This window comes from Gopherus evgoodei, chromosome 2 (genome assembly GCF_007399415.2).
Source record: "Gopherus evgoodei ecotype Sinaloan lineage chromosome 2, rGopEvg1_v1.p, whole genome shotgun sequence".
Taxonomy (NCBI): domain Eukaryota; kingdom Metazoa; phylum Chordata; order Testudines; family Testudinidae; genus Gopherus; species Gopherus evgoodei.
In genome coordinates this window covers 258075352-258099596 of record NC_044323.1, presented here as the reverse complement: position 1 = coordinate 258099596, position 24245 = coordinate 258075352, and the positions used below count along the sequence as shown (strand labels likewise).

The 24245-nt window shown below is 40.2% G+C and overlaps 1 protein-coding gene across 5 annotated transcripts in view; it reads right to left on the bottom strand.

Annotated features, from left to right (window-relative positions):
• The window catches only part of VPS13B (vacuolar protein sorting 13 homolog B), a 928813-nt gene that overhangs the window by 6597 nt on the left and 897971 nt on the right, over positions 1 to 24245 (bottom strand). For all 5 annotated transcript variants that reach the window (XM_030553556.1, XM_030553553.1, XM_030553555.1 and 2 more), the window contains 7 exons: positions 21354 to 21472; positions 19775 to 20598; positions 15740 to 15916; positions 14691 to 14861; positions 7535 to 7711; positions 4421 to 4523; positions 3498 to 3747 (listed from right to left, as the gene is read on the bottom strand). In XM_030553556.1, the coding sequence (XP_030409416.1) occupies positions 3498 to 3747; positions 4421 to 4523; positions 7535 to 7711; positions 14691 to 14861; positions 15740 to 15916; positions 19775 to 20598; positions 21354 to 21472 (1821 nt within the window). The remainder of the gene's footprint in view (positions 1 to 3497; positions 3748 to 4420; positions 4524 to 7534; positions 7712 to 14690; positions 14862 to 15739; positions 15917 to 19774; positions 20599 to 21353; positions 21473 to 24245) is intronic.

Here is a 24245-nt window from a genome sequence, read left to right as displayed (position 1 = left end):
TTACGAGAGGATGTTAATGTTAATGCATCTATCAGCTCATTTAATTTGAAGAATCTTAGGCATACGGCATTGATGACACTTCTCCAGTGCCATAAGATATCTCTTATGTAGTCCACATTTCAGCCCCTTAGAATAAGGTGGAGAGCACAACAGCTTTATAAACCAGAAGTTTGGTTTTAATTCTAATGTCACAATCTTCAAAACACCCTCTTTCTCATATGACCAAAAGCTCAGCTGGCACATTTGAGACAATACCAGATACTTCTGCCCCATACAGCACTGCAGGTTGTACCACTGTTCTATACAGTTGCGCTTTCAGTCCCAATGACATACTGTAGTGGGGTGGTTACCTGCTCCAGCCCTGGCAGGGTTAAAACCAGCCCTGGGAGAGAGTTGGAGGGTGGGGAGAACAGCCCAGGCTGAGTGGGAAGCATGCTTAGCTGCTGCCACCCCTCAATTAGGGCCCAGCTGGCCCTATAGAGGCTTGAGCCAAGAGCTCAAGCAAACACTTTCTCTCTGTCTTTAGAGGGAGAAGGGCCTGACTGCTAGGGAGTGTACCTAGGTACCTAAGGTGGAGCAGGGCTGGGGGAAGGCAAGAGGAGCTGGGGAGCTCTGGCCTGGAAACCCCCCAGGCTGCAGGCCTACGGTAAGGCCATCTAGGTACTGGAGTTGCAAAGGGGCAGCCCATGGGTAGGCAGAGGCAGCAGGTCCCTTTGCCTGTGATGAGTGGCTGATGCACTGCAGTCTGCACCAGTGAATGGGGGCTAAGTGATGACTGGCAGTAGCCAAGACTGAGGCGAAGTGGGGATAGTGGGTGGGGGTTCCCCAGGGAGGGAAGACCCTAAGACTGAGGGGTTACTGCCAGGGGGCAGCGCCCCAGATAACAGGGCACCAGGTCTGGGAGCGACACACGGGCTAAGCGGTAGTGGGACACTGACCTGGAGAGGGCAGCCCAATGGCTGGAGAGCTAATTCCCTGAGACCACCAGCAGGAGGTGCCGCAGGGGTGAGTCCACTCCCTTACACATATGTTTGTCATACACAATGCCTGAGAAGTTATTCCATACTCTTTCAGCACTCCTCAGTCTGGACTGAACCTCACATTCAAGCTTGCCGTCTTCTGTAACCCACCCACAAGGGAACTTGAACCGATCAATCTGGTTGAATTTTACTCCATTAATTTCTATATCCAGTTTTCCTGCAGCACCTCTACTGACCCATATGAGCTCAGTTGTCAGGGTCGGCTCCAGGGGTTTTGCCGCCCCAAGCAGCCAAGAAAAAAAAAAAAGCCGCCATCACGATTTGCGGCAATTCAGCGGTAGGTCCTTCGCTCCGAGCAGGAGTGAGGCAGCCTCCGCCAAATACCTTAAAGTGCTGCCCCGCTCCGGAGTTGCCGTCCCAAGCACCTGCTTGATAAGCTGGTACCTGGAACCGGCCCTGTCAGTCGTAGTGATTTTCATCTCATGCCTGCTCAGCTGATCATACCACTGATTTCACTATGTCCTTTAGGTCTTCTTTTGAGGATGCCCTTATTGCTATGGTACCAAGTATCAGAGTGGTAGCCGTGTTATTTGGTAGCCACAAAAACAACCTGAAGAAGTGGGGGGATTTACCCACGAAAGCTTAGGCCCAAATAAATCTGTTAGTCTTTAAGGTGCCACCAGACTCCTCGTTGTTCTTATTGCTATGTCATCTGCATATAGCAGCTTCTCACCTTTTCCCATTGGGATCTTCTTCCAGCAGGTGTAGTCAATCAGTACTAAACAGTAGCAGGCTGAGGGCCAATTCCTGATGCAGTCCAGCTTTCATTTCACAGGCAGGGCCAGTTCCAGGCACCAGCGAAGGAAGCAGGTGCCTGGGGCGGCTAATAGAAAGGAGCGGCATTCCATCTAGTATTGGGGCGGCACGTCCGGGTCTTCGGCAGCACTTCGGCGGTGGGTCCTTCACTCCATCTCTTCTTCTTCGGTGGCACTTTGGCAGGAGCTCAACTGTTTGGATTTTTTTGCTGCTTGGTGCAGCAAAAAAGATGGAGCCGGCCCTGTTCTGAGGGGCTTGTTCCAAAATATGTTCAGATCTTTGTTTCAGGTGGAGTATATAGTACACTCTATATAGTGCATTCACTATAGTTTTTATATCCTCAAACACTCCATATTTCGTCAGCACGGTTGTAAGCATCCTTCCGTCCACATTATCGTACACCTTGTTTGTGTCTATAAAAGCCAAGAAGCTATCCTATTGGTACTCTAGCTGCTGCTCTGTTGTTTGCTGAATTACAAACATGGCATCAGTGGCTCCTCATCCTTTCTTAAAGCAAAACTGTTCTTGTTTGAGGAGTTCTTCCACCATTCGTCTAATCCTAGCGTCCAAGATGTGTTCCAGTATTTTCACTCCATGCAACAGTAACTTTATCGCTTGATAGTTTCCACAGTCATGTATCCTGCCCTTATGTATTGGGACCAAGATAGACTTGCACCAATCTCTGGGGAGTCTCTTGCCTGCCATACAGCTTTAATTACTCTGCTCATCCATTTTATGCCTCTCTTATCCAAGACTTTCACCAAGTCCACTGTCACTTCATCAAGTAAAAAAAGTATCTTACAAAAACCATGGAACTAACAAGAATGAAATCCCAGTCCAACTGGAATCACTCCCCAAACTCCTCTATTGACTTCATTTGGGTCAAGTTGTCACCCATGGTGCTCAACTTCACTGCTTTTTCAGTGTATTCAGTTTCCCCTTCCTTTGTGTATACACTCTCTGTTGGGATTGTGAGCTCTTTGGGGCAGGGAGCTTGTCTTTATATGGGTCTATGAATTACTTGTTGGTGCAATATAAATAACAATACTGATATCCATGTTTGATTCTGACAATGCCTCTCATTCAAGAATTGGATGATGAGACTTGATGGTCAGGCAGAACTTGCTCAGTTTAAGTGATGATTTGCAGGAAAAAGAGAAGGGAGTTGCAAGATTGAGTACAAGAGGGTAAAAGCAACCTAATAAAACCATGCTGCTCAAATATTCTTAAGTGAAAGTGGCTTGTTAGGGTTAGGATTAATAGATGAACCATGCCCTAACAATGTGCATTTAATTGCTGAACTGCTAGGTTAAGCATCTAATAGAATTTGGTTTAATTTTTTTCAGTGTAAATTTGCAGGAGCAGCCCTAATGTTCTGAGCAATAAATACACATACATAGCTTCAGACATTAGAACCTCTTATTCAGAGAGTTAATGTTGGCTAAATTACCCAGTTTATTCCAGAAAAGCCTTGTGGTGGACACTGAAATTTAATCTGGATAATGACTGAAGAAGGCAGTAGGGAATGATAGCACCTTTACTACTAAGAAGATTAAAAATACCACTGGCTGTTGTGGGACCTTAATCTCTGACCTCCTGACCCAGACATGAGCATGCCACCAACTGATCCCTACTGATACTCTTGACAAACTCACCAATGAAACTTTATCTTTAAATGACGACACTACTAAATGTCTTTACCTCCAAATCACAAGGCACTCTTTGTTGTTTGAGCTGCACCTTCAGCAGATTTTTTTGTTGATGGTCTTCTACGCACTCAATTTCAGTCACAGGGAATGCCTGCTGCTGTGTGTCTTCACTGACACTGACCACAAATAGCACCTCTGATGTAAGCAGCAAGCATCCTTCATGCTCCTGGCCTGATCCACTCACAATAATCACGTCCAGTGCCATATGGACCTCTGGCCTTCCTAGAGACTGAAGCATTTTCCTGTTTAAAAATAAGTCAGTATTAGAAATTGGATGTGTGAAGTAGTAACTCACTTTTGTTCTTCCAGGTTTTCACTTAAGATTGTAGCTGCCTGCCACCTAAAAATACAAGGTAAGCTTCGGTTTGTTTTTGTTAAAATCACTAATACCACATTTCCTGCAATACTCATGTGTAAGATTTAAATACCAAGGTTTCATATTTATTCTGTAGAGTTTATCATAACTCCTTAATGATTTGCTGCAAAACTGACGTAATAACTTCATGGCTATTCATAATTACATTCACCTAGGTCAACCAATTTCTTATCCCAATAGAGAAATCACCCTGAGAAGCTGGATCCAAATCCAGCGCAGAAAGTAAACCTATCTTCAGTGACAGCTATTTCTGGAGATGTGCAGTATTTTTCTTGGGCTCAGTGCAATGATAAATAAGTAAAAACTTACTGAATGTCATCAAATAAAGATTAGCTCTGCAGTTCTAAAGCTGGAAGCAGATCAGCAGTCCATCATTTCCAGATTGGGTTTCTACGCAGTACCTTTATGTTTAACATTCCTAAATAAACTGCTATAACTCAGCCTTTCCTAGGGAAGAAGCCTGTTAAGTTGACCAAGAGCCAGAACCTATTAATAAACAACGTGGATGTAAAAATGAGCAAGAGTCTAAATAATTTTACCAGACATATTTGACGTGGCTGTTTGCGGCCTGCTCAACATTTTGATCCTTTGGATGATAGCGCTGTTTGGGAAGCTGAGAAAGTCCAGCTCCATGCAAAATACCTGTGGTAAGAGAATTTTAGATTTTTACTAGTTATTTTCTGGAAAACAGTTACATGTTGCAGTGATGTCATCTGTTTAGAGCGGTTCATAAAACAGTGCAGATACAAACTGATGTCACATTTTTGGAAGTTGTAATAAAGATAATTCATTGACCATTACAATGCAATAGCTGTGCATTTAACCCTTAGCAAGAAACAACAACAACAAAAATGAACGTACTAAAGGTCAGTCACACACTAGCAATTCAGAGAAACATAATGCCCTTGAGAGCCATCATTCCAAAATGGGCTAAGACACATCATTTACAATTTACATATAAAAAGCCAAGACCACCGTTAACTTTCTTGTTTAGAATTAAAATATTTACACATATGTGCCACGATTGGTAAAAATTAGAAGAAAAGTTTGCCTAGGTACAGCATTTAAATGTTAAGTTACTTAATCCAGCTGTTAAACATGGATCAATATACATTTATGAGATCTCCTGGGGCATCTGCTTTTATTATAAGTTCTTCTTAGTGCCAGCACAGAACGAAGACTACAAGAAGCAGTTAAACAGGTCTCCAAGTAGACTCTCCAGAGTAGAAGATGATACAGCATGTGTGCTTTCTGGTGGCTTGTAAATTTTTATAAATAAGGTATGGTCATTAGAACAAGAATTACTTGTTTGTAAAAACTTCATTGATATAATAAATTCTTTAACAAGAGTGACAGAAACTAGGTTAAGAGTTGAGGAGCAGTGTAACAAGGTATAGTGCTGAGCCCTTCAAACAACAGAGGAAAATGATTTTGTTAAATTAAGCACACCAATGAAGCAATAGCATTTTTACATAGGGGTGTCAGTAACTTCTATTCCTTTTTATAAAATGGACAATAATTTAAACATAAAATGGATAATAATTTAAACAAAACATCAGTATTTGAAAAATACTTTAATTTTTAACACACATGTTGATGCTAATACTTAAAAGAAGCTTCCCACTTGTAACAATTGGCTTACCCAAGTTCTCAGCATTATGCAAGTGAAAATGTCATTTACAGATGGAGAGAGAACATGTGTTTATTTCTGTGTGGTCCCCCACCCCAGGGTCCCTCCCAAGAGGCACAGACCCAACTTCCAATCCAGTTGTGGCTGAGAGTTATTCTAACTGTTGTGTGTTTCTCTCTCACGCACTGCCATTTATTATTGATATAGTTTTTATGTCTTTCCCTGGCTAACTCTTTCTGTCATATGTTCATGGAAAACATGATGTGTTGTATACAATATCTGCAGTGAAAACTGTCCCTCTGCAGTTATGGATTTCTTGTAGTTTGATAATGATTGTACTCTGGGCTTAAAGTAACCTAGAAACAATGATTCTACAGTTAACAAAAAGAACATTATTCCCACAATTTAGGGCCAGATTCTGATTTCACTGACATCAGTTTTACACTTGTGGAATGCAGATTTCAGAGGAATTAATCCAGAGCCAAACTAGTGTAAGAGAGATAAAATCAGGCTCACAATATTGTAAAACCATTGAAGAAGAGACTGAGCTGTACACAAGCCTTTTTACCAACTGGATATAAAAAAGATTACCAAGCATGTTTGCTTGTCATTTAATTATTTACTATCTCCAGATTAGGTCAGGGAGGTGTTCTGTGTGTAAAGAGAAGTGTGGAGATAATTTTTCAAAATTTCGACTCTAAGGCAACTCCTCATATTCCACTCATGAATAACTTTGGCTTAATGCAGGAGTTCTCAGACTTCATTGCGCCGTGACCCTCTTCTGACAGCAAAAATTACTACACGACCCCAAGAGGGGCGACCTTAGCCTGAGCCCCACTTCCCTGGCTGGGGTATATGGGGGGAGGAGGGGGAAAGCGGGCGTGGCAGCAAAGCCAAAGCCTGCATCCCACCACCCCTGGTGGGGAGACTGAAGCTCAAGGACTTCAGCCCCAGACAGGACGCCTGTAACCTGAGCCCCACCACCCAGGGCTCAAGTCTTTAGGCTGTAGGTCTGAGTGGTGGGACTTCAATTTGGGCTTGGGCCCTGGGTGGTGAGGCTCAGACTTCAGCTTCTGCCCCAGGCCCAGCAAGTCAAACGCCAGCCCTGGTGACCTCATTAAAAAGGACTCGTGACACACTTCGAGGTCTCAACTCACAGTTTGAGAACTGCTGGCTTAATGAATCGGTATATCAAGAAAAAGAGGAGAATGCGCTCGGATTAAAGCACCACTCCAAAAGTAAAAAAATCATTTAAAAATTGCTTGAGGTTAACTTAATGACTGATTTGTCATCAATGTGTATCTTGTTCCCTTTTTTTAACCCTTTAGTTTTGGAGCTAAGGATTCATGACACCAGAAGGAAATGCTATTAGCAAGTTTAGATCATTTCATGGTACTCTTTCACATATTTTACTGGCCCAAAGTGCATTTAGCTAGATCTGAAAGGATTTGCCATAACTACTGCTAGTGCTTAATCTACTTCGCATGCCTATCCCTCTATCATAAAGTTGGGGTTACCAGTATATTCAAAACCAGAATTCAATTCCCTACCCAGAAGCACTACAATTTAAATGGGATATTCCCACTACATAAATTTTTTTTTCCTCTCAGATTCTTTATTTAAAGAAAACATAACTCTCTCTTTTCTGTAACAGATCAAGCACCCACAAAAAAATGCTCTAATTCAATCTATTATTTCTGCATTACATTTACTGTTGAAATCTCTCTTGCAGCACATATGTTTCTGTAACTAATTCCCCTGGCTTCCAAAAATTACTTCATAGTACATTCTATGTTTCTGGTGCCACACAAGACTGTGATCTCAATGCAAGAGAGCATGACAGGATGACTTTTAAGGGAGAAAGACAACATTTACAGCAATTTAACTGCAGTATTTTAAATCTTTTTGCAAGGAAAATAGCTACTGATTCATATAAACAGACACGGCAGGCTGTATTTCATGACCAAATCTTAAGAATATTCTTTAAAGTTAATACTGAGATCTCAAAATTATTGAAACTCACCATAGCCTGTCTGGGAGACAAGTTCAGCTGCTCCTCCAATTGGCTTAGTAAACACTCCCATAATTCCTTTTCCTACACCAGAGATAACACCTTTGGCCTTGTGCCCTGCCGAAGCTTGGGCCTCAGATATTTTCTGAAAATTCTGCATTGGCTGATCTACAATACCAGCAATTGCTCCTGCAAAAACAAGAGTTGCCAATAATTAATGAAGATTAAAATCCCAGAACAAGATCAAATCTGAACATTGGAAGAGAGCTTTGTTTGGACTGAACATTGCACTCCACCCTCTGCTACAGCTATTTAGCATACATTTACCAGTTATCTAAACAGTATCTTCGCTTCGTTTAGACTAAACCTCCGCTTCCCCCTCACATGTCTCACTCTTTAAACCTTTAAATCACTTAACTTCATAATATGTTCTTGTCTTTCAACTACTTTTTATTAAATGCCTTTGCTGACTTGATATAATGTAGTTCAGTCTATATGTGGCTTCTGGAAATATTGAGAGTGGAATAAATATCCACTAGTTTTGAAAGACTTTTAGCAGTTATAGAATTGAGATTTTCATGTAAGCCTGTGATTGACTTCAGGAGAATAAAAACTGTTTGCATTCAATAGATCATTTTTATATTCTCTTCCACTGCCAGAAATGTTCATAAGCTAATGCAACTTTTGATATACTACTAAGATTAGTAGAATTAGACTTTTGGACTTTTTGTTACTCTTTTGTTAAAACTACCATATTTTACTTTAATGTGCATGGTTCAAACTTTTACAAGTGACACAATGACCTCTCCAGCTTTTAGTATCAACAGAGGACTCCAACTTAAATCTTCCTAAATGTAAACAGGTATGTGAGGTGGTACATTTCTTTGATCTTGAGTTTACTCAAGCCACTTACCACAGACATGTCTCTAGTTATTGTAATTTTGATAGATAAGCTATTTGGAAATCACTAAGAGTACAATGATTGGACAAAGTGACAGGGTGCTAGTTAGATAACATCAATTAGAGAATGGGCTGCCTGATCTAAAGTCCTTTGCTCGCTGCAAAGCAATTCACCCGGGTGCAAGTTTGCAGATCCCTCAGATAGCTCTCAGTTTGCAGTTCCTTCTGCAAATATCAGGATAAAGCAGCCACTTAAAGACTAAGAAATTGACTGGAAGTGTTACCTTTATAGCCATGCATTTCTCCTAGAGCATGGAAAACTCTGAAGATCTCACTTTGTATCTAGCACTAAGTGTGCACATTTTTTTTTCACTATACTGTAATTTAATCTTAGTGAATAATAAATGTTTGTAGCATTCACATGGGGGCAAATGCACCCAGGAATAATTCTACTGATTTCAATGGAGTTACATCAGGGGTGCATCTGACCCAATATGTTTACCAGACTGACCTATGCTAGCTAGCCCCTAACTGGTTTTAAAATGATCTTAAGAAATGGCCACTGGGTTAATGAAGGAGCTGCTGATTTTGAATGATGAGAACTGGTGTATTTTCCAAATAACAAATGAGATTGGGGAAAAAGAACGTTCAAATTTCCCCCTATTCTTGTTCTCTAAAACATTGTATCCCCAAAATGCATGTAATATGAAAGCACTGTAAATCTTCCTCCAGTTACACACACTTCTTCCACCTTTTATGTGTACTTCATTTCCCAGAAAAATGTGTTTGTATTGCTGCCTCCTTGTTTGTAAGAGACCTGCCCACTGTAGTGAACACTCATCATATCTTTCATTTCAGTCACATTTTTAACTCTTTGTATTATAATGCCAGGCTATGAAGCTTCCTTAACTATATGCTGTGGAAGAGATGTACTTTTCAATTCAGTTCCATTTCATTAATCGTTAACAGCTGCTCATGCTTGTTGACTTCAAAATACACCAACACCCCACTGCATATACAGGAGCTGTTCTTCCATTCTTTGCTCTTGTACAACTGTTAACACATCTGAAGAAACAAAATAATTCTTTGTGTAGTACTAGGTTCCAGTATTATGTGACTTCATGACCTCTTTCACCCAACCTACAGAGGTCATGCACTGCAACTGCACGCTCAGAACAGAAGTTACTGCCTTATTAAATGTAATCCACCTAAATCCTTGCACTAGTAAATTGCTTACTGTAATACACTTGAGCAATGTTATAAGGTAATAATGAATAAGAGCTTACTCCAAAGAACTTGTGGTGTGCTGCACACACTTCTCTGATGAAATCAGGCCCAGAGGACAAGACAGCAGAATGGAAACTGCTTTGACTATGATACATAAAATTATTATTTATATCGTGCCCAAGACAATACTACCACAATCCATATAATAAACAACAGTACTCACATCTAACTGACTTTTGGTACCTGTGGTTGGGTCTCATCAAGCTTCCCCAAAGAAATGTAGGGGAGACTTCCTTTTGGGGGTACTCCCGCTTCCATGGGGCAGGTGGACCCATGCAGCTCTCATCCTCCCTCAATCATGTGGTCTCAGGAAAGGAAGTTCCCAGGGCACAGCAAGCCCAGGAGCAGAGACTTGCCCCAAGCAGAAGCCAGAATCAGCAACACGGCTAGAGATGCACACATGAAGCCTGTCTAGGTCTCTCCAAATCTCCTAGTACCTGGAAATGTGCAGAGAAGACTATCCTCTGAGGGCAGCTGGCCCTATGTGGCTCTATCCCTCCCCATTCATATGTGGTTGGCAAAAGCAGCAGCTTCCAGGGTGGAACCAGCCCAGGAGCCCAGATTTTTTACCAGCAGGAGCATGGAGGAAGCAGAGGCTCAGTTAGGGTCACCATTACAGCTCCTGGACAATGGTGAGGTCATCAGAACTACGACCTCTGTAGTTTGTACCTTGGACATCCCTGGCCCCCATTTATTGTCTATTCATTCCAACTGCCTCCTGTTCTCTTTCACAGGCCCTTCATTGCCAGGCCACTCTCCTGTACTCCCAATACAATAAAAGCAAACCCCATTTCCCTTCTTTACCACACCAAAAAAATTGCACAACCGCTATGACATCTGCCAACCATCAACCTGATTACTCTGCTTTTATACTGTATCCCTGCTGACTGAAAAAAAAAGTGGTATTTTTATAACTACAAAATGTGTGTTCAGGGCAAGTCGAAGTTCCTTGCCAGGAACAAACAGAACATTCCAGTGGAACGAATGCTCAGAGTGATGAACAGTGTTTGGAGTGAAGAGAAAAGTCAAATGGCATAGAATCTATGTAAGCTGTTCTTTTGCTCATAGTGAATGTTAATGCCACTTGTTCTGTGTTTCATTCAAGATACATTCATTTAGATCAATATGATACAGGAAAAAATCCTCCACTATGAAAACAATGCATGTGTCGCTACTGAGTCAAAAGCTGGCAGTACAGACATAAGCGTACTTTTGTCAGTTGTGTGACACAAGTGTTCTGGTTTCTGAAAACATGTCAGAAAGTGGTTGCCTTGCTGCAAACAACATGTGCTTTTTTATTGAAATGAACAGGCCAACTTGTGAATACGGTTAAGCATGTGCATAAATATTTGCTGGATTAGGATTTTAGACTGCAAGATCTTCAGGATAGGGACTGTCTCTTACTTTCTTGTAGGTACAAAGCCAAGCATAATGGAGCCCTGATCTCAATGGATGCAACTGTAATACTACCGCTATTATGGTGAATAATAAAGTTTAGAGAGACAAGGTGGGTGAGGTAATATTGTTTATTGGATGAACTTCTTTTTGTGAAAGAGATGAGCTTTTGAGCTTACACAGAGCTCTTCTTCAAATCTGGGTTGTCTGTAATGGAAATCACAGCTTCCAAAAGCCAGGTTTTACACATTGTCTAACTACAAAATTATTAGTTTCTTCATGCTACAGTCTACTAATACTACTAAACAAGATTGCTTGCTAGCATGAAGTATAGCGTGAGTGGAGTGTACAGTCCTCCTTCAGTTTTTCTGAAAAGTCTGTTTCGCTAGGGTTAGACAGCTGTTCAATTACTCAAAAATGTTCCATTTCATAAAAAGGAGCTGATTCTATGCAGTGTCTTTCACCAGAGCCAACATTTTTGAAACTGATCCCATAGCATCAATATTCTCTCTCACATAATTATTAGTTTTTATTTAATGCATGACAGTGTGATTAACGCTATACAAAACGCAAAAGATGACATGGCCCCCTGCACTCAGGAGTTTATAATCCAAATACCACAATCTACACTTTTATATTTCATATACTTTTATACTGAGATCTACCACAGAAAAAATGCCTAGACTCTTTTGATATCAAAAATATAACAGAAAACACCCAGCAGTCTCCTTGTAACTAGAAAATAAGAAAATTGCGAGCCAGAGATAACAATCAAATCAAACAACACCCTGGCAGTGCTTGAGTCATTTAGAACTAGACAGAACGAAGCACTTAAGAATGCACTGTGGGGAACAACTTGCACTGAGAAGGAGACAGAGTACATGACTTTGGCCCTGATTCAGCAAAGCACTTAAGCACGTGCTTAAGTGCTTTGCTGAATTGGGGCCATAATGAGCTAGATTGTTAAGCAAGTTAGGTGTGCAAATGTGCACTCATTTTTTTCTGTGCAATTACCACAAATACATATGTAAATCAGATAATTGTGCACACATATGACTAAAACTGGCTATTTGCATATGCAATTACCCAAACGGTCTGCACATTTGGGGTGACTGGAACACATATTATGCTGCTTTGATCATCTCATCCTATAGGTCTTTTCCATGTTTTTTTCATTTCTATTAATCTATGCAATCATCAAAATTATTTCTACGAAGGACCTAGAAATCCCTATCTTTAGATTCATTCTGAATGCTTCCTGCTTGCGAGAGAAAAGAACACAGCAGCACCACTTCATTTCACTTCACTGTACAAGAAAGACACTGGAGGTACTTTTTTAAGCGTTCTATAAATGTGCTGGAAAAGCAAACCAGTGCTGCAGCACTTTACTCCAACCAAATCTGTTTTGGAGGGATTTCTAAAATCCCTAAAACTGAATGGTCAGGGGAGAAATGTCATTATGATGTATCTGTAGCAGCTGGAATTTATGTGTATTATGCACATAACTTAGATGCCTACTGTTTGTATACTTAATAGGAGAATCAGTCTTTTTGATGTTATCAAGAAAAAATCAAGATTTGTGTCTGATACAATTGTGATGTCTGCTGATTCCTCATTGATACTGACAAGCTCCATACTTGTCAATTCCCCTAGAGTAACCACAGGTATTTATTTGGGAAGTTAATTATTTCTGTTGCTAAGAATAGTAGGTATTACTTTAGCAGTGAAGAATTTGTAAACAGAATCATGGAGACAGAGAGTACAAGTTCCTTATTCCTGGGACCGTTGAAATTTTAAAATAAAACAGCGCTGCAACTGCAGTTTAAGCCAACATGTAAACTGCTGCTCTTCTTCCGTATTTTGAGGAACAGCAGCAATTAAAAGCAAGACGTTATTTGGTACTTAGAGGAATACTGTTTAAGTGCAAAATTAATAACCTCATATTTCCAACATAATGTTTGAGTTCTTGGGTAATCAAGTAGGCTCCAGTATTCTAGTTCCTGCTATTTTCATAAACCCAGAAGTATCCACATAACCACTGCAGCCTTTCAAAAAGATATTAGGCTACTTAGTGCACTGTGCCTGGATGTTTGTGACAAGTGTGGTGTAAACCACTGGTATGTGTGTCTTACAGGTCGCCTGTATGAGCCAATCCACAGAGGATATTAGTTGTTACAGCACCCAAGGACAGAGTGCTGGCTCTTTAGCTCAAGTTGTAGCAGCTCATGCTTTTAGCTCTGCAGTTCCCCAGTTCAATCACCTCTGTGTTGGCCAAAAGGGTGGCCATCACATTGGCCTGTGGTCTTATTTGTGACTGAGCTAAGATCACCAAACTATTTCTCACCAGCATCCAATACTGGACTGACGCAAAGTGAAATCTTATGTTCTTCTGTTATGTTCTTATGTTCTTATCCAGCTACTCAACATGACTGCCCCCATCCCAAATAAAAAAACCTCCTCTAAACTGCCTATGAGTTGCAATATCTGTACCAGTTTACTATTGGGTAGTGGCTACTAATATATGAAATTGCTGCTTCATGCACATCTTCTCTCAGGACACTAGCTTGCCAGGTTACAGGCATTATCAAATGACAGGGCTTCATATCATCTACTGTTTTTGCTTAAAATAATTTTCAGTAACTTAACCTGAACTTGTAACATTTTACCACTTCCTCTTTGGGGCTTTCAGGGTTGTGGTTGTAAATTTAGGAGTTGCGTATAGTCCTGATGATTAGGAACAAGGACATATCCTGTCAAGCTCATCTCTTCTAACCTTTTGCTCTGGACTGTTTTTCGGTCACTTTGATCTCTAAGGGATTCATACTCCTTCATATGCACTAAGGCACCTTGCCAAAGAATACAATTTGGCATTCCTTTGCTAGTGTGACAAATAGAAGTACCCTACAAAATCCAGTTCCTGAATGCTTTAACTAGAAAACTTCCTTTCAGAGATTTTCCAGAGTAGTTTAGTTTTCAAACTTCTATGTAATATTTTGAAATATCCATAGTGATCTTCACCTCTGACCAAACCATTTGGCTGCTTGACTAATATAATTATACCGAGTCAGGCCAATCTGGCTTTCTTTGCAAAAGTAGAATTGTTCATCAAAGTTTACTTGACATTTGCACTACGCTCAAGTGGTTTTCAAACAAAAACAAGCATCTCTGATATCTATTGTGCAATAGAAAACACAATCAGTTTTAGAAAGTTTTCCTATTACTCACTGGAAAGTAAATATCAGAATGATGACGTCTTTGTGCTGACTTGCCTACAAGCCAGCATGCCCAATACAGAATTATACTTTCATTTTGACTTATACATCATGTACTAATAGAAGTGTTTCACAAGAACAGCATGAGAATATGAAGTTACTCTATATCTGCAATTATTATTAACAGGAAAAACAGTATTTAAACTCACCTTAATTCTGGATAAACAGAAACAATATCTCATATAAGTAACTCTGTGGCCATTTAAGAAAGTTTTGGCCTTTGTGTCGCTAATCTGCATGCAACTGTACAAAAGACTGATGAGTAGTTCATAAATATCCAGTACAACTATAGTAAATTGGTAACAATACGTTACCTAAAAGGCTGATGCCTAAGCGGGAAAGCCCCTGTCTCAGTCCTTCTCCCAAATTCTCTGGAAGCTGCCTTCGCCATTCTTCTTGTCTGTTATAATGCTCCTCATCCAGTGACAGACGATCCATATTCCGAGCAAGACTTGTTGCAAGATTGGTAATTGATGTCAGTGTACCTAAAAACACAGTTATATGTTTGAATGTGGATCAGACTGTTTTAGTCTAAGTCCCACTGAGCTATCCTTACCAACAGAACAGCAATTCAACTGAATAAGCTGCCCATGTGTAACATACATTTATTATTATTTGTTAAGCAACATCAATGTGCTTCATTAGTGCACATCAGACCTTTTACATTGCCCTTCACCAGGCCTGCCTTACTAGCGACAAGTACAGCTCATCCACATATCCTTCCCTGGTTCCCAAACTATTACAAGTCTGACATGAGCATAACGGGGATGGATGGAAAGGTCAACCAAGTTTCATAAAATGATCCTATAAGAGCTTCTCTTGTATGAATCTGAATTGCTAGCAAACAGCTAATACTTCATTTTCTGTTGCTGACCTTGTTAAGCCACAAGATGGCACTGTTTATGTATCCTTGTAAAAGAAAAGCTGGCTGTGCTTTAAATTCAGATCTGCCTTCACGTCAAAATGTACTTACAAAAGTTATGACAACTGCATCTACATTTTTTTTAGAAACAATAAATATGATGAGGCAACGTAGTTTAGAATTTCTTATGTTTAGCAGAAGTACTGAACACTTTTAATATTTCTGTAGTTATCATATGGAATAATGGCCAAGCCAATCTTGGTTTCCCCAATGGGAGGTTTAAAATTCTGAAGTTTCTGAAACATTCTAGCATACTGTAGTCAAGAAGTGATCTGTTTAATACATAAGACATTATGTATGAGCTTTGTTATCCTCCCTGCATTTCTTTGCAATCTAACAAGGCAAACAAAGCTGCAGGCAATTTCATTTTAAACTTTAACACATTATTTAACAATGCATGACAACATGGCAGAAATAGGAGCAATGAAGTGAAAGATCTACCTTTGGAAATGTGTTTAACAAATGATGTTGTTCCTCTGGAAACTCCACTGACAAATGCTCCTGGGCCTCTGGTTAGCCCCTCATATGGGAGCCTAAAGAAGTCAGCTATGCCATTCCCTATACTTCGCACCAAGCTAGCTGGGCTTCCGAGAATTTCTAAAGATCCGACAACCCAGCCTGTGAGGAGAAATAAGACAAATGTTACATTCACTAAAAATTGTGGAAGCAGCAGTTGTGAAAAAGTTATTCCTTAATTCCCCCCCCACACACTTTTTTTTTACACTAGAATTCACCACATTATGAACTTCCTCTGAGCAAAACACGGGAAATAACTCATCCACTATGAATTCAGAAATGGCAATCTTTCATACTTTGTAAATCAAAGAAATCCCTTTGGCAAACTCACAAATAGCTTTGGAATGACTTCCTTCCACGAGCCTCCCGTATTTCTGCTAAATGTGTGCGTGGAGAGATGGAGGCTAGATTCTAACAACTAGGAGCAACAGTACTGGAGGCTTAGCTTGTTTTGTAGGCAACATAGTGATTTCTCATCCTTATGTGAGAGAATCATGACAGCCAGTTTACAGCGATTCAATGTACAGACTTATGGGAGCATGGAGGTCAATTGCTTGATGGGGTGTTGGAAACGGGGATGCAGATTTTTGACAAGTGCATGAGAAGTTATTTTTCATCCACCCCAACCCTTCTGAGCTGACCACTTTCTTCTTGAGCCTAGTTCTAGCCAGATAAATGTCTTTTTCTCAGTACAGTTGTGTAAACAGCAATGACATATACATGCTGATTAGATTACTCATAAGGGAGTATTCCTTATGAATATCCCAGGAGAGGTATCTGGAGATCTGGTTTCCTATATAAATACAGGGTTGCCAGAGGACAGTCTGATGGCCACTGTATAGTGCTCTGTTGTGAGTCTTATTGTAAATCTGCTTTGCAGGTCTCTTCTTTTTCAGGTTGGTGGATTGGCAGGAGGTTATTAAAGAGATGGTGCTGCCATAACTGTTGTTTTCAGCAGCCCATCAAGACTATTTCAGAAACAACAATATAGACTCATTGGAAACTGCCTGCTCTGCCAGTCTCACAATCACAGATTTCAGTTAGGGCTGCCAGAGTTACATGATACATAATAGGGACAGAAGAGTAAAAGAGGGACTGAACTGCTTCTTGTCTTTCTAATGAGGGCCGTGAAACTGCTTTGGTCTCCTTATTCCCACCCCATCATTGTGGGTTCCTGTTCTCCAGATTCTTTCTTTGTTACTCCTCACAGCCATTCCTAAGTAAAGCTGAATCATGAAACTGAGCAGAGAGAAAATGTTACTCATATGAAAGAAATGAATCTCGTGCTATCATTTTAAGCTCCTGGAAAATCTATTATTCTTGCAGAATCTGTCCCCCATTTCAGCTTTGTCAGTTGAGAGGTACAGTACACTACAGATAAAAAGCAGGGATCATAGTGGACATGAGGGAGAGGTAAAAAACCAAACCAAAAACCAAAAAAAACCCAACCCAAGTACAGTCAACTGGCAACTCCAGGAGAAGATCTGGAATGAAAACCTTCGGATGTTGGCAAAAGTCCTGCAGTTGCTGCCCTACAGAGGTGTCTTACTGGCAGCCCTCTCTTATTGGGAGCTCTTATTGCTCCAGCATGGGCTTGCTATCTCGCTTCAGTGTAATATTTCTATAAAAAAGTATTTGCCACTGTATAAAGTGATGGAAAACAGGATGAGGCTGGCAGTGGTGTACAGATGGAATGTATGCGCCATCTGCTCAGGATCCTTTCTGATCAATAATGTTGCACTGATCATTTACATCTACCATATTTGTGCATTTCAGGTTTTTTCAAATGTTTTAGGAAATGGAGCCCTTTCAGGAGCTGCTTCTCCCTCAGAGACCCCCCCCATCATCAAAACAATGGTTCTCCAGGTGATGAAGAATGGATGCAGATCCCCGAGAAATGATCAGTGCTGATCTGATCACTGACCACAGATTGTTTGTGAATGACCTAAGATGGTCCATCCCACAGAGGGTAGAGCATGTACCCTCTCCACAAAACTGACGGACCCTGCCAGTCTGAGGTGTGGGGTACTGAGCTTGCCTGAACTCTGCTCACACACTGCCAATCAGCTTTTTCAACTATTACGGATAGACAGGGCTGAAACTGTTTAAATACAAAGTTCTGGGACAACCTGGCATTCCAGTGACTGTGCACTACAGTTTGGCTTTGAATAATGAGCTGTTGGTTCTGGCAAGGCTGGGAAGGCAGCAAATTCACCTTGGAGTGAGAGAGAGGGAGAGAGAAATAGAGGTATTTTGCATCATGAGCGACCTTTTCTGGCCCATACACTGGAGTGAAGCTGATGGGCTCTCAATGGACCTTTATCCAGCATCTTGCCTAGAGGTCAGATCACCATGACTCAAGCCCTTTTAATGAAGGAGGTAAGTGTGGGAGGAAGTTTGTGTATATGGGGAGAAATGAGGAACTGAGCAGAATCCACCAAATTCACAAATTCTATATTAAAATTTCACAATGTTTCATAAGCCTTATTCTACTACACATCAGAAGGCACTTAGTATTTATATCTACTAACATGAAATAACTATTACTACAATGTCTTAGCAAAGATCCACCATATTCTCTTAATAGGCAACCTATTGGGATACATTTTGGCTAATAAAATTCAAAATTTCCATATGACTTTTGCTAATGCAATGTGACAGTGTTAAACATTTTTAACCAACATTCCCTTCAAACACAGCCCAAGCCACCAAAGTTGTCATTTCCGGTTAATTATTTGGAGGATGTGGGATGGCTAACTCCAAATCCCAAAGGTGACCATTCCAGTCCATAAGCTTCCCCTACTACATTGGTACCTGTGATATGGATAGCTGGTGCATGGAGGTAATGGGCGTCTTGTGCCACTGCATTAGCTGGACTGTAATTTGGCTCTTAATTTAGCAGGAAGCCAAATCTCTCCTTTAGTACTACAGGGGCCTGATTTAAAAAAAATGTTTACATGCAAGTGTACCATTATGGCATGATCAACTCTACAAATCAGATATTTGCACATGGGAAAGGCCAGTTAGACATCTCATTGGCTATATTCATCTATAAATACCTGATATACATGCACAATCATGGTAATTGTGCATGAAAATGTGGTACATAATTGTGTACACACTTTGTGTATGTAGCAAAAGTGGAAAAAATAAGATTTTGGAAAATCTGACTCTAGAGACTTAGGAAAATAAATATGATGTTGCAATAAGTTCTACATTAACTGTGTGTGATCATTTACAAATTCCCAGGCCTATTAAGGTGTAGAAGAGACTGAGACACTTTATTATGAATTTATGGGAGACAGAATTTTAAGAATGCATCCATTAATCTAAGAGGCTAATTGCTCACTATCGATTCTGTGTGGGAAAAAGTCAGTACAGCAAACTACATACTTCATGGATCAAAGGACAATAAACATCTGTGTGCCAGTTTAGCATGAAGGCTCTGTGAAGAAAGACAGATTCCTAACCATAAAGAGCAGCCAAAAGGTTTAACAAGAAAACAACGTACAGTGGTATAATTTGCTCTGAATGCATTGCAACTTATTGAATAATTTGATTAAATAAATTATTTTTTGTGAGTTCATGTTGGGAATTCGTAGTTTGATTCTGATTGTATTTATAATATGAGACGACAAAAACCAAAATGGACAGAATACATTACAATAGTTTTTACAGGGCTTTGGAAAAGTCTTCAGGTGCCAACTAACATTCACCACAGCTTTAAATGTACATCAATTTCAGCCCCACCATTTTATTTGACCCCCATCATATTGCAGAATATCAAATGTTTCTTAGATTATTATAGTAATTTTGCAGGACCATCTAAAGCACAAAAAACAGATCTGACTGTAGTAAGTAGCTTGTGAGCTACTGTAGTAAGTAGCTTGTGAGAGAATTACTGGATACTGGTACATAATAAAAATGTTACAATTCTAAGTGTAAGGAAAAAATACTGACCTGCTCTGAACAGTGCCCCCGCAGCATAATGCATGGCCAAGGCATGGATGAGCTGTCTGGCAGTGGTGTAGATGGGTCCCCTTTCAAACACGGAGAAGGAGAGAGGGGTGTGATCTGAAGCTATATACAGCTTTAGTGAAGCATGGATACTGACCAAGAGGTTAACTGGTTGTATTGCTAACTTCCTTAACTTCACTGGGTTGACTAAAGCTTTAGCATGCTGTCTCACTTGTTCAGGCAGTATCTGGGTAATAGTTGAGGTTTTCATGCAATGACCAATCACTTTGCTGTCTGGAAGATATGTATCAAATAAGGTCTTAATGTAATAAACAAATGTATCTTCCACATACAGCCTCGCTGGTTTCAGTTCGAAGTTGAGGTCATTAACGCAAAACAAGAAATTCTGTTCCTCTGATAAAGTGATGCAGAGTTTTATGAAACAGTTTTCCTTATATTCGTCCAAATCTTTGTTGGATAAAATGAGGTTGTTCACTTTGGACCACCGCATGGTTTCATTTTTCTCTCCCTGGCACAGCAGGACTGCAAAATGGAAACTGGATTTATTATACAGCTGGTTGTCCAATTGCAAGTCTCCACAATATATTTGGAGACTATAAAACTGAAGAAGACCTTCGGAGGTCTCTCCCTGGAATTCATGAGACAGGGATCTCAAGTAGCTGGCCATTGGTGCCATGTTAAGGAAAAGGTTGTCCACTGTAAGCCGCAGAAGTTCAGATGACATTTTATGATTTGTTATTTCATCAAACACTGCAAGACTTGCCTGGCTGATGAACATTTTAAATATAATGGTCTGCTCCTGAGTTCTAGATAGGAGGAAAGGAAAACATGAGTTTGTAATTTTACTTGATTTGACCTGGTATCTTGTTTTCCCAAAAAAGCTAGTGCTGCTGGGTGATCAATTTCTTAGAGATTAATCCTTAATTATAGCTCAAATAAAAACTCTGCAAACACACATTCCTCTCTTGTTGTAACATCTCTGGAAGCCGAGAATTCTGAGTGTTATAAATAGGTGATGTTATAATTAGAGTTGAATGGATTTGAGAGCCAAGTTTTAGCAATGCTCTAACAGTGGGAGACAGTCTTCTAAGGAAGAGTGTTATAAAGATGATGGAGTGCACAGTTAACTACTGTGTATAGGGCCATTCCTGCAGCCATTACTGAAGAAAACTCCCACCAATTTCAGTGGGAATTTTGCAAGAGTAAGGACTGCAGGAACTGGCCACATAAACTTTAAACTTGTGAATACACTCAAAATTACAACGGAAACTATTTTTAATTCTTTAAAATGAACAGTTCAGTACTGTTTATTATACCAGACATTGAGTGTTTATCCTAGAGTGACATGACCTCAGATGTTAGATTGTCATGTTTTACTGTGATATACAAAACATAATATGTGCTCTAAACTTATGCCACTGAGTATGCAGTGGGATTAGACAAAACAAACAGTTATGCCAGATTTCATAAGTCACTTCACACTTACAGGGCTTAATGACTTCCCTGGATAAGTTTTTAAATTTACCAACATTTTTTATGATCTTCCATGTGCTTTATATACCTGTTCAGGTTGATCTGGACAGGTCCTGGTCTTCCTTCTGGTGCCAAAGTTATTATTATTGTACCACAGCGATGAGCAATGTCCACATAAACATAGCCAAAACCAATTAAGAACACAATCTAGAAAAGAACATTTAAAAAACTAATTAGACATATATAAAATTTTACTGAAATTGCTGATTTTACTCTAGTACAATTTGATTCAATGCTATTACCACTTTCGAGTTGCAATTTTTCATCTCAAATCATACTTTCTGTTGAGAGGCAGAAACAGTTTGCTTTCAAAAGAAAAAAAAAAAGATTAAATCCAGATTTTTAAATATTCCATCTGTAAGCTTAATAGAGAAGAATATAATAAATGAGAGAGAAAATTAGCTTCTCATCCTTTACTTCCAAGAACTGATAAATACATTTTAAAAGGGTGGAGCTTCCTAGAATCTAACCTGGATGTGGGAGGGAAAAACAGTTTAAATGCTAAAAAAAAAAAAAATGACTTTCAAACTCTTGGATTTCAGATCACCGAGCAAAGAATCTCCCTGGAGCTCTTCAGAACACCCCTCAAAAATCAGAACTAAGCTGCATCAACAAGACTCTTTGCAAATAAGAACTTCTTTGATGCAATGAGAGAAACTATGCTGTGCCTCACTGGAGGTGTAGCCAATTTATTCAAAAACAAGCCAGTCCAGTGTAAGTATGCTTTTACAAACATGCATGTTATATTTGAATTGAATCCCAAATTCTGTCCAGTTTTCAAGCAATTAAAATTGAAGATCCTGCTTTCTACCAAAATCTCTGGGTATGAGAGAGAGCTATGTCAGCTGTATCAAAATGGTGGGAAACGTGGAAGTAAACTCACACAAGATAGATAATTTCTAAGTGCTGTCAACTTTTCAAAGATGCACACGTCTAACCAGCCAGGTCAGCATCAACTGAGCTTGTTGTTAGCATATTCAAATTGGTTCAGTTAAAACGTTATAGTAGGTAAGAGTGCTGGAATACATACCCTGCCCTCAATAGCATTTTTGTTTGCTTTCCTTGTAGCAATGTGGAGGCAAAGTTGGGGTAACCAATACTAGGATTTCAAAACAGAATTTTAAACGAAAATATAGGAACATGCAGTTGCCAAAACTTGCAGCTGGTGTCCAGTGTGGACAAAGGCTAAAAGGACCAGCTCCTTCTATAGATAAATGAGACCTAGGATTTCAGCTGGTGGATGTTGTGCCTGTATGGGGGCCTGAAGTCTTCAAATACCGAAGTACCCGGTTGGTCCTCTCAACTCCTCCCAGCAAGGGAAGGCTAAAGGATTCAGAAATGAGCTGTGTCCTAGGGAGTAAAGGTAATGAGGTCTACCCTGAGTTATTAGTTTTATGATGGCAGCCATGTAACTCTGCACCAGACCCCGTTAAACGCCTGGTATGTGATGGATGGCGGTGGTGTTAAGTCAATAAAGTTGCAGCTTGCCCCCTTAAAAACCATTTCAGTGTCTGCCTTTCATTCACTTAAATGTCCTAAGCAGCAAAGAAGTGGTAAAAGCATCTCAATATCTAAGGCAGGAGTTGGCAACCTCTGGCACGTGGCTAGCCAGGGTGAGCACCCTGGCGGGCCAGGCCAGTTTGTTTACCTGCTGTGTCGGCAGGTTTGGCCGACCGCAGCTCCCATTTGCTGCGGTTCGCCGTCCCAGGCCAATGGGGGCAGTGGAAAGCCGCAGCCAGCACATCCCTCGCCGCCTCCACCGCCTCCTTTGGCCTGGGACAGCGAACCACGGCCAGTAGGAGCCACAGTTGGCTGAACCTGTCGACGTGGCAGGTAAACAAACTGGCCCGGCCTGCCAGGGTGCTTGCCCTGGCGAGCCGCATGCCAGAGGTTGCCCACCCTGATCTAAGGACAGCTACAAAAGTACGGAAGGCCTAACTAGTCAGTAGCCTGAGGATTTGATGATTGTACTGCTGTGTTTTGCTTGCAGATTTGCAATGTGTGCTTGAGAAGTAAATGTGCTCATGAAGTGACTCATATATAGCATGTGTTTTGTACTTAATTTCATGAAACCTTCACAGATTTTCGTGTTGTTCCAGAAAAAAAGAGAGTATGTTTTTCAGGTTTGGAAAAAGCACAACAAACTTGGTTAGGCCTGCAGAAGAGACAGCAAGCTGCATTCTATACTGTCTAATACATCGCCAACAGAATTGTTTACTAAATTTTAATTCCATGGCCTATCATTTACACCTGTTTCAAAATGAAAGCCTAATTTAAAGATAATGGCTACCCACTGAAAGATAATAAACATGGAATTCCAGAATGCCATATTAAAAGAATTACTTTTAAGAGACAAAGGAAAAATCATGTTGGTAGCTTGAAATAAGAGAGGTATATAACACATGGAGAAACAAGTTTCCAGACTTGAGATCTGTAGGGTAAGCCAAATGCAGAAAGTTGCTCTGCATAAACAAGGACATTTACTGATGGGAACACAGAAGAGATTCTTCTGTTCTTCAAAACTCTAGGTAAAGTACAAAGGAAAGGAATACAAATACAGAGAATTGGCTAGGCAAAACTAAGAAACAAACACAGGAAACTCAGTATCCAGTTCTGATGAAGAGATGAGTTGATTGTTGACAAACCAACTGTGAGAACATTAAATAAAATCCAGTAGTTCATAAGGAATCCAATTTTATGTGTGATTGTTGGATTCAAGATAAGAATGATAATAGTTGGATGTTATTATAGCAGTAATTTGTTTTATGTTTTCCACATTACAAGTACAAAATTTGTTTTTTATGGAACAAAAAATTGAACAATAGCAGAACTATAATGAATGGACATTATTTGCAGCTATACAGCCTCAGGCTGTGATCTCAACTCACCACATCAGCTATGGTCAGATGTTGGATGAGAG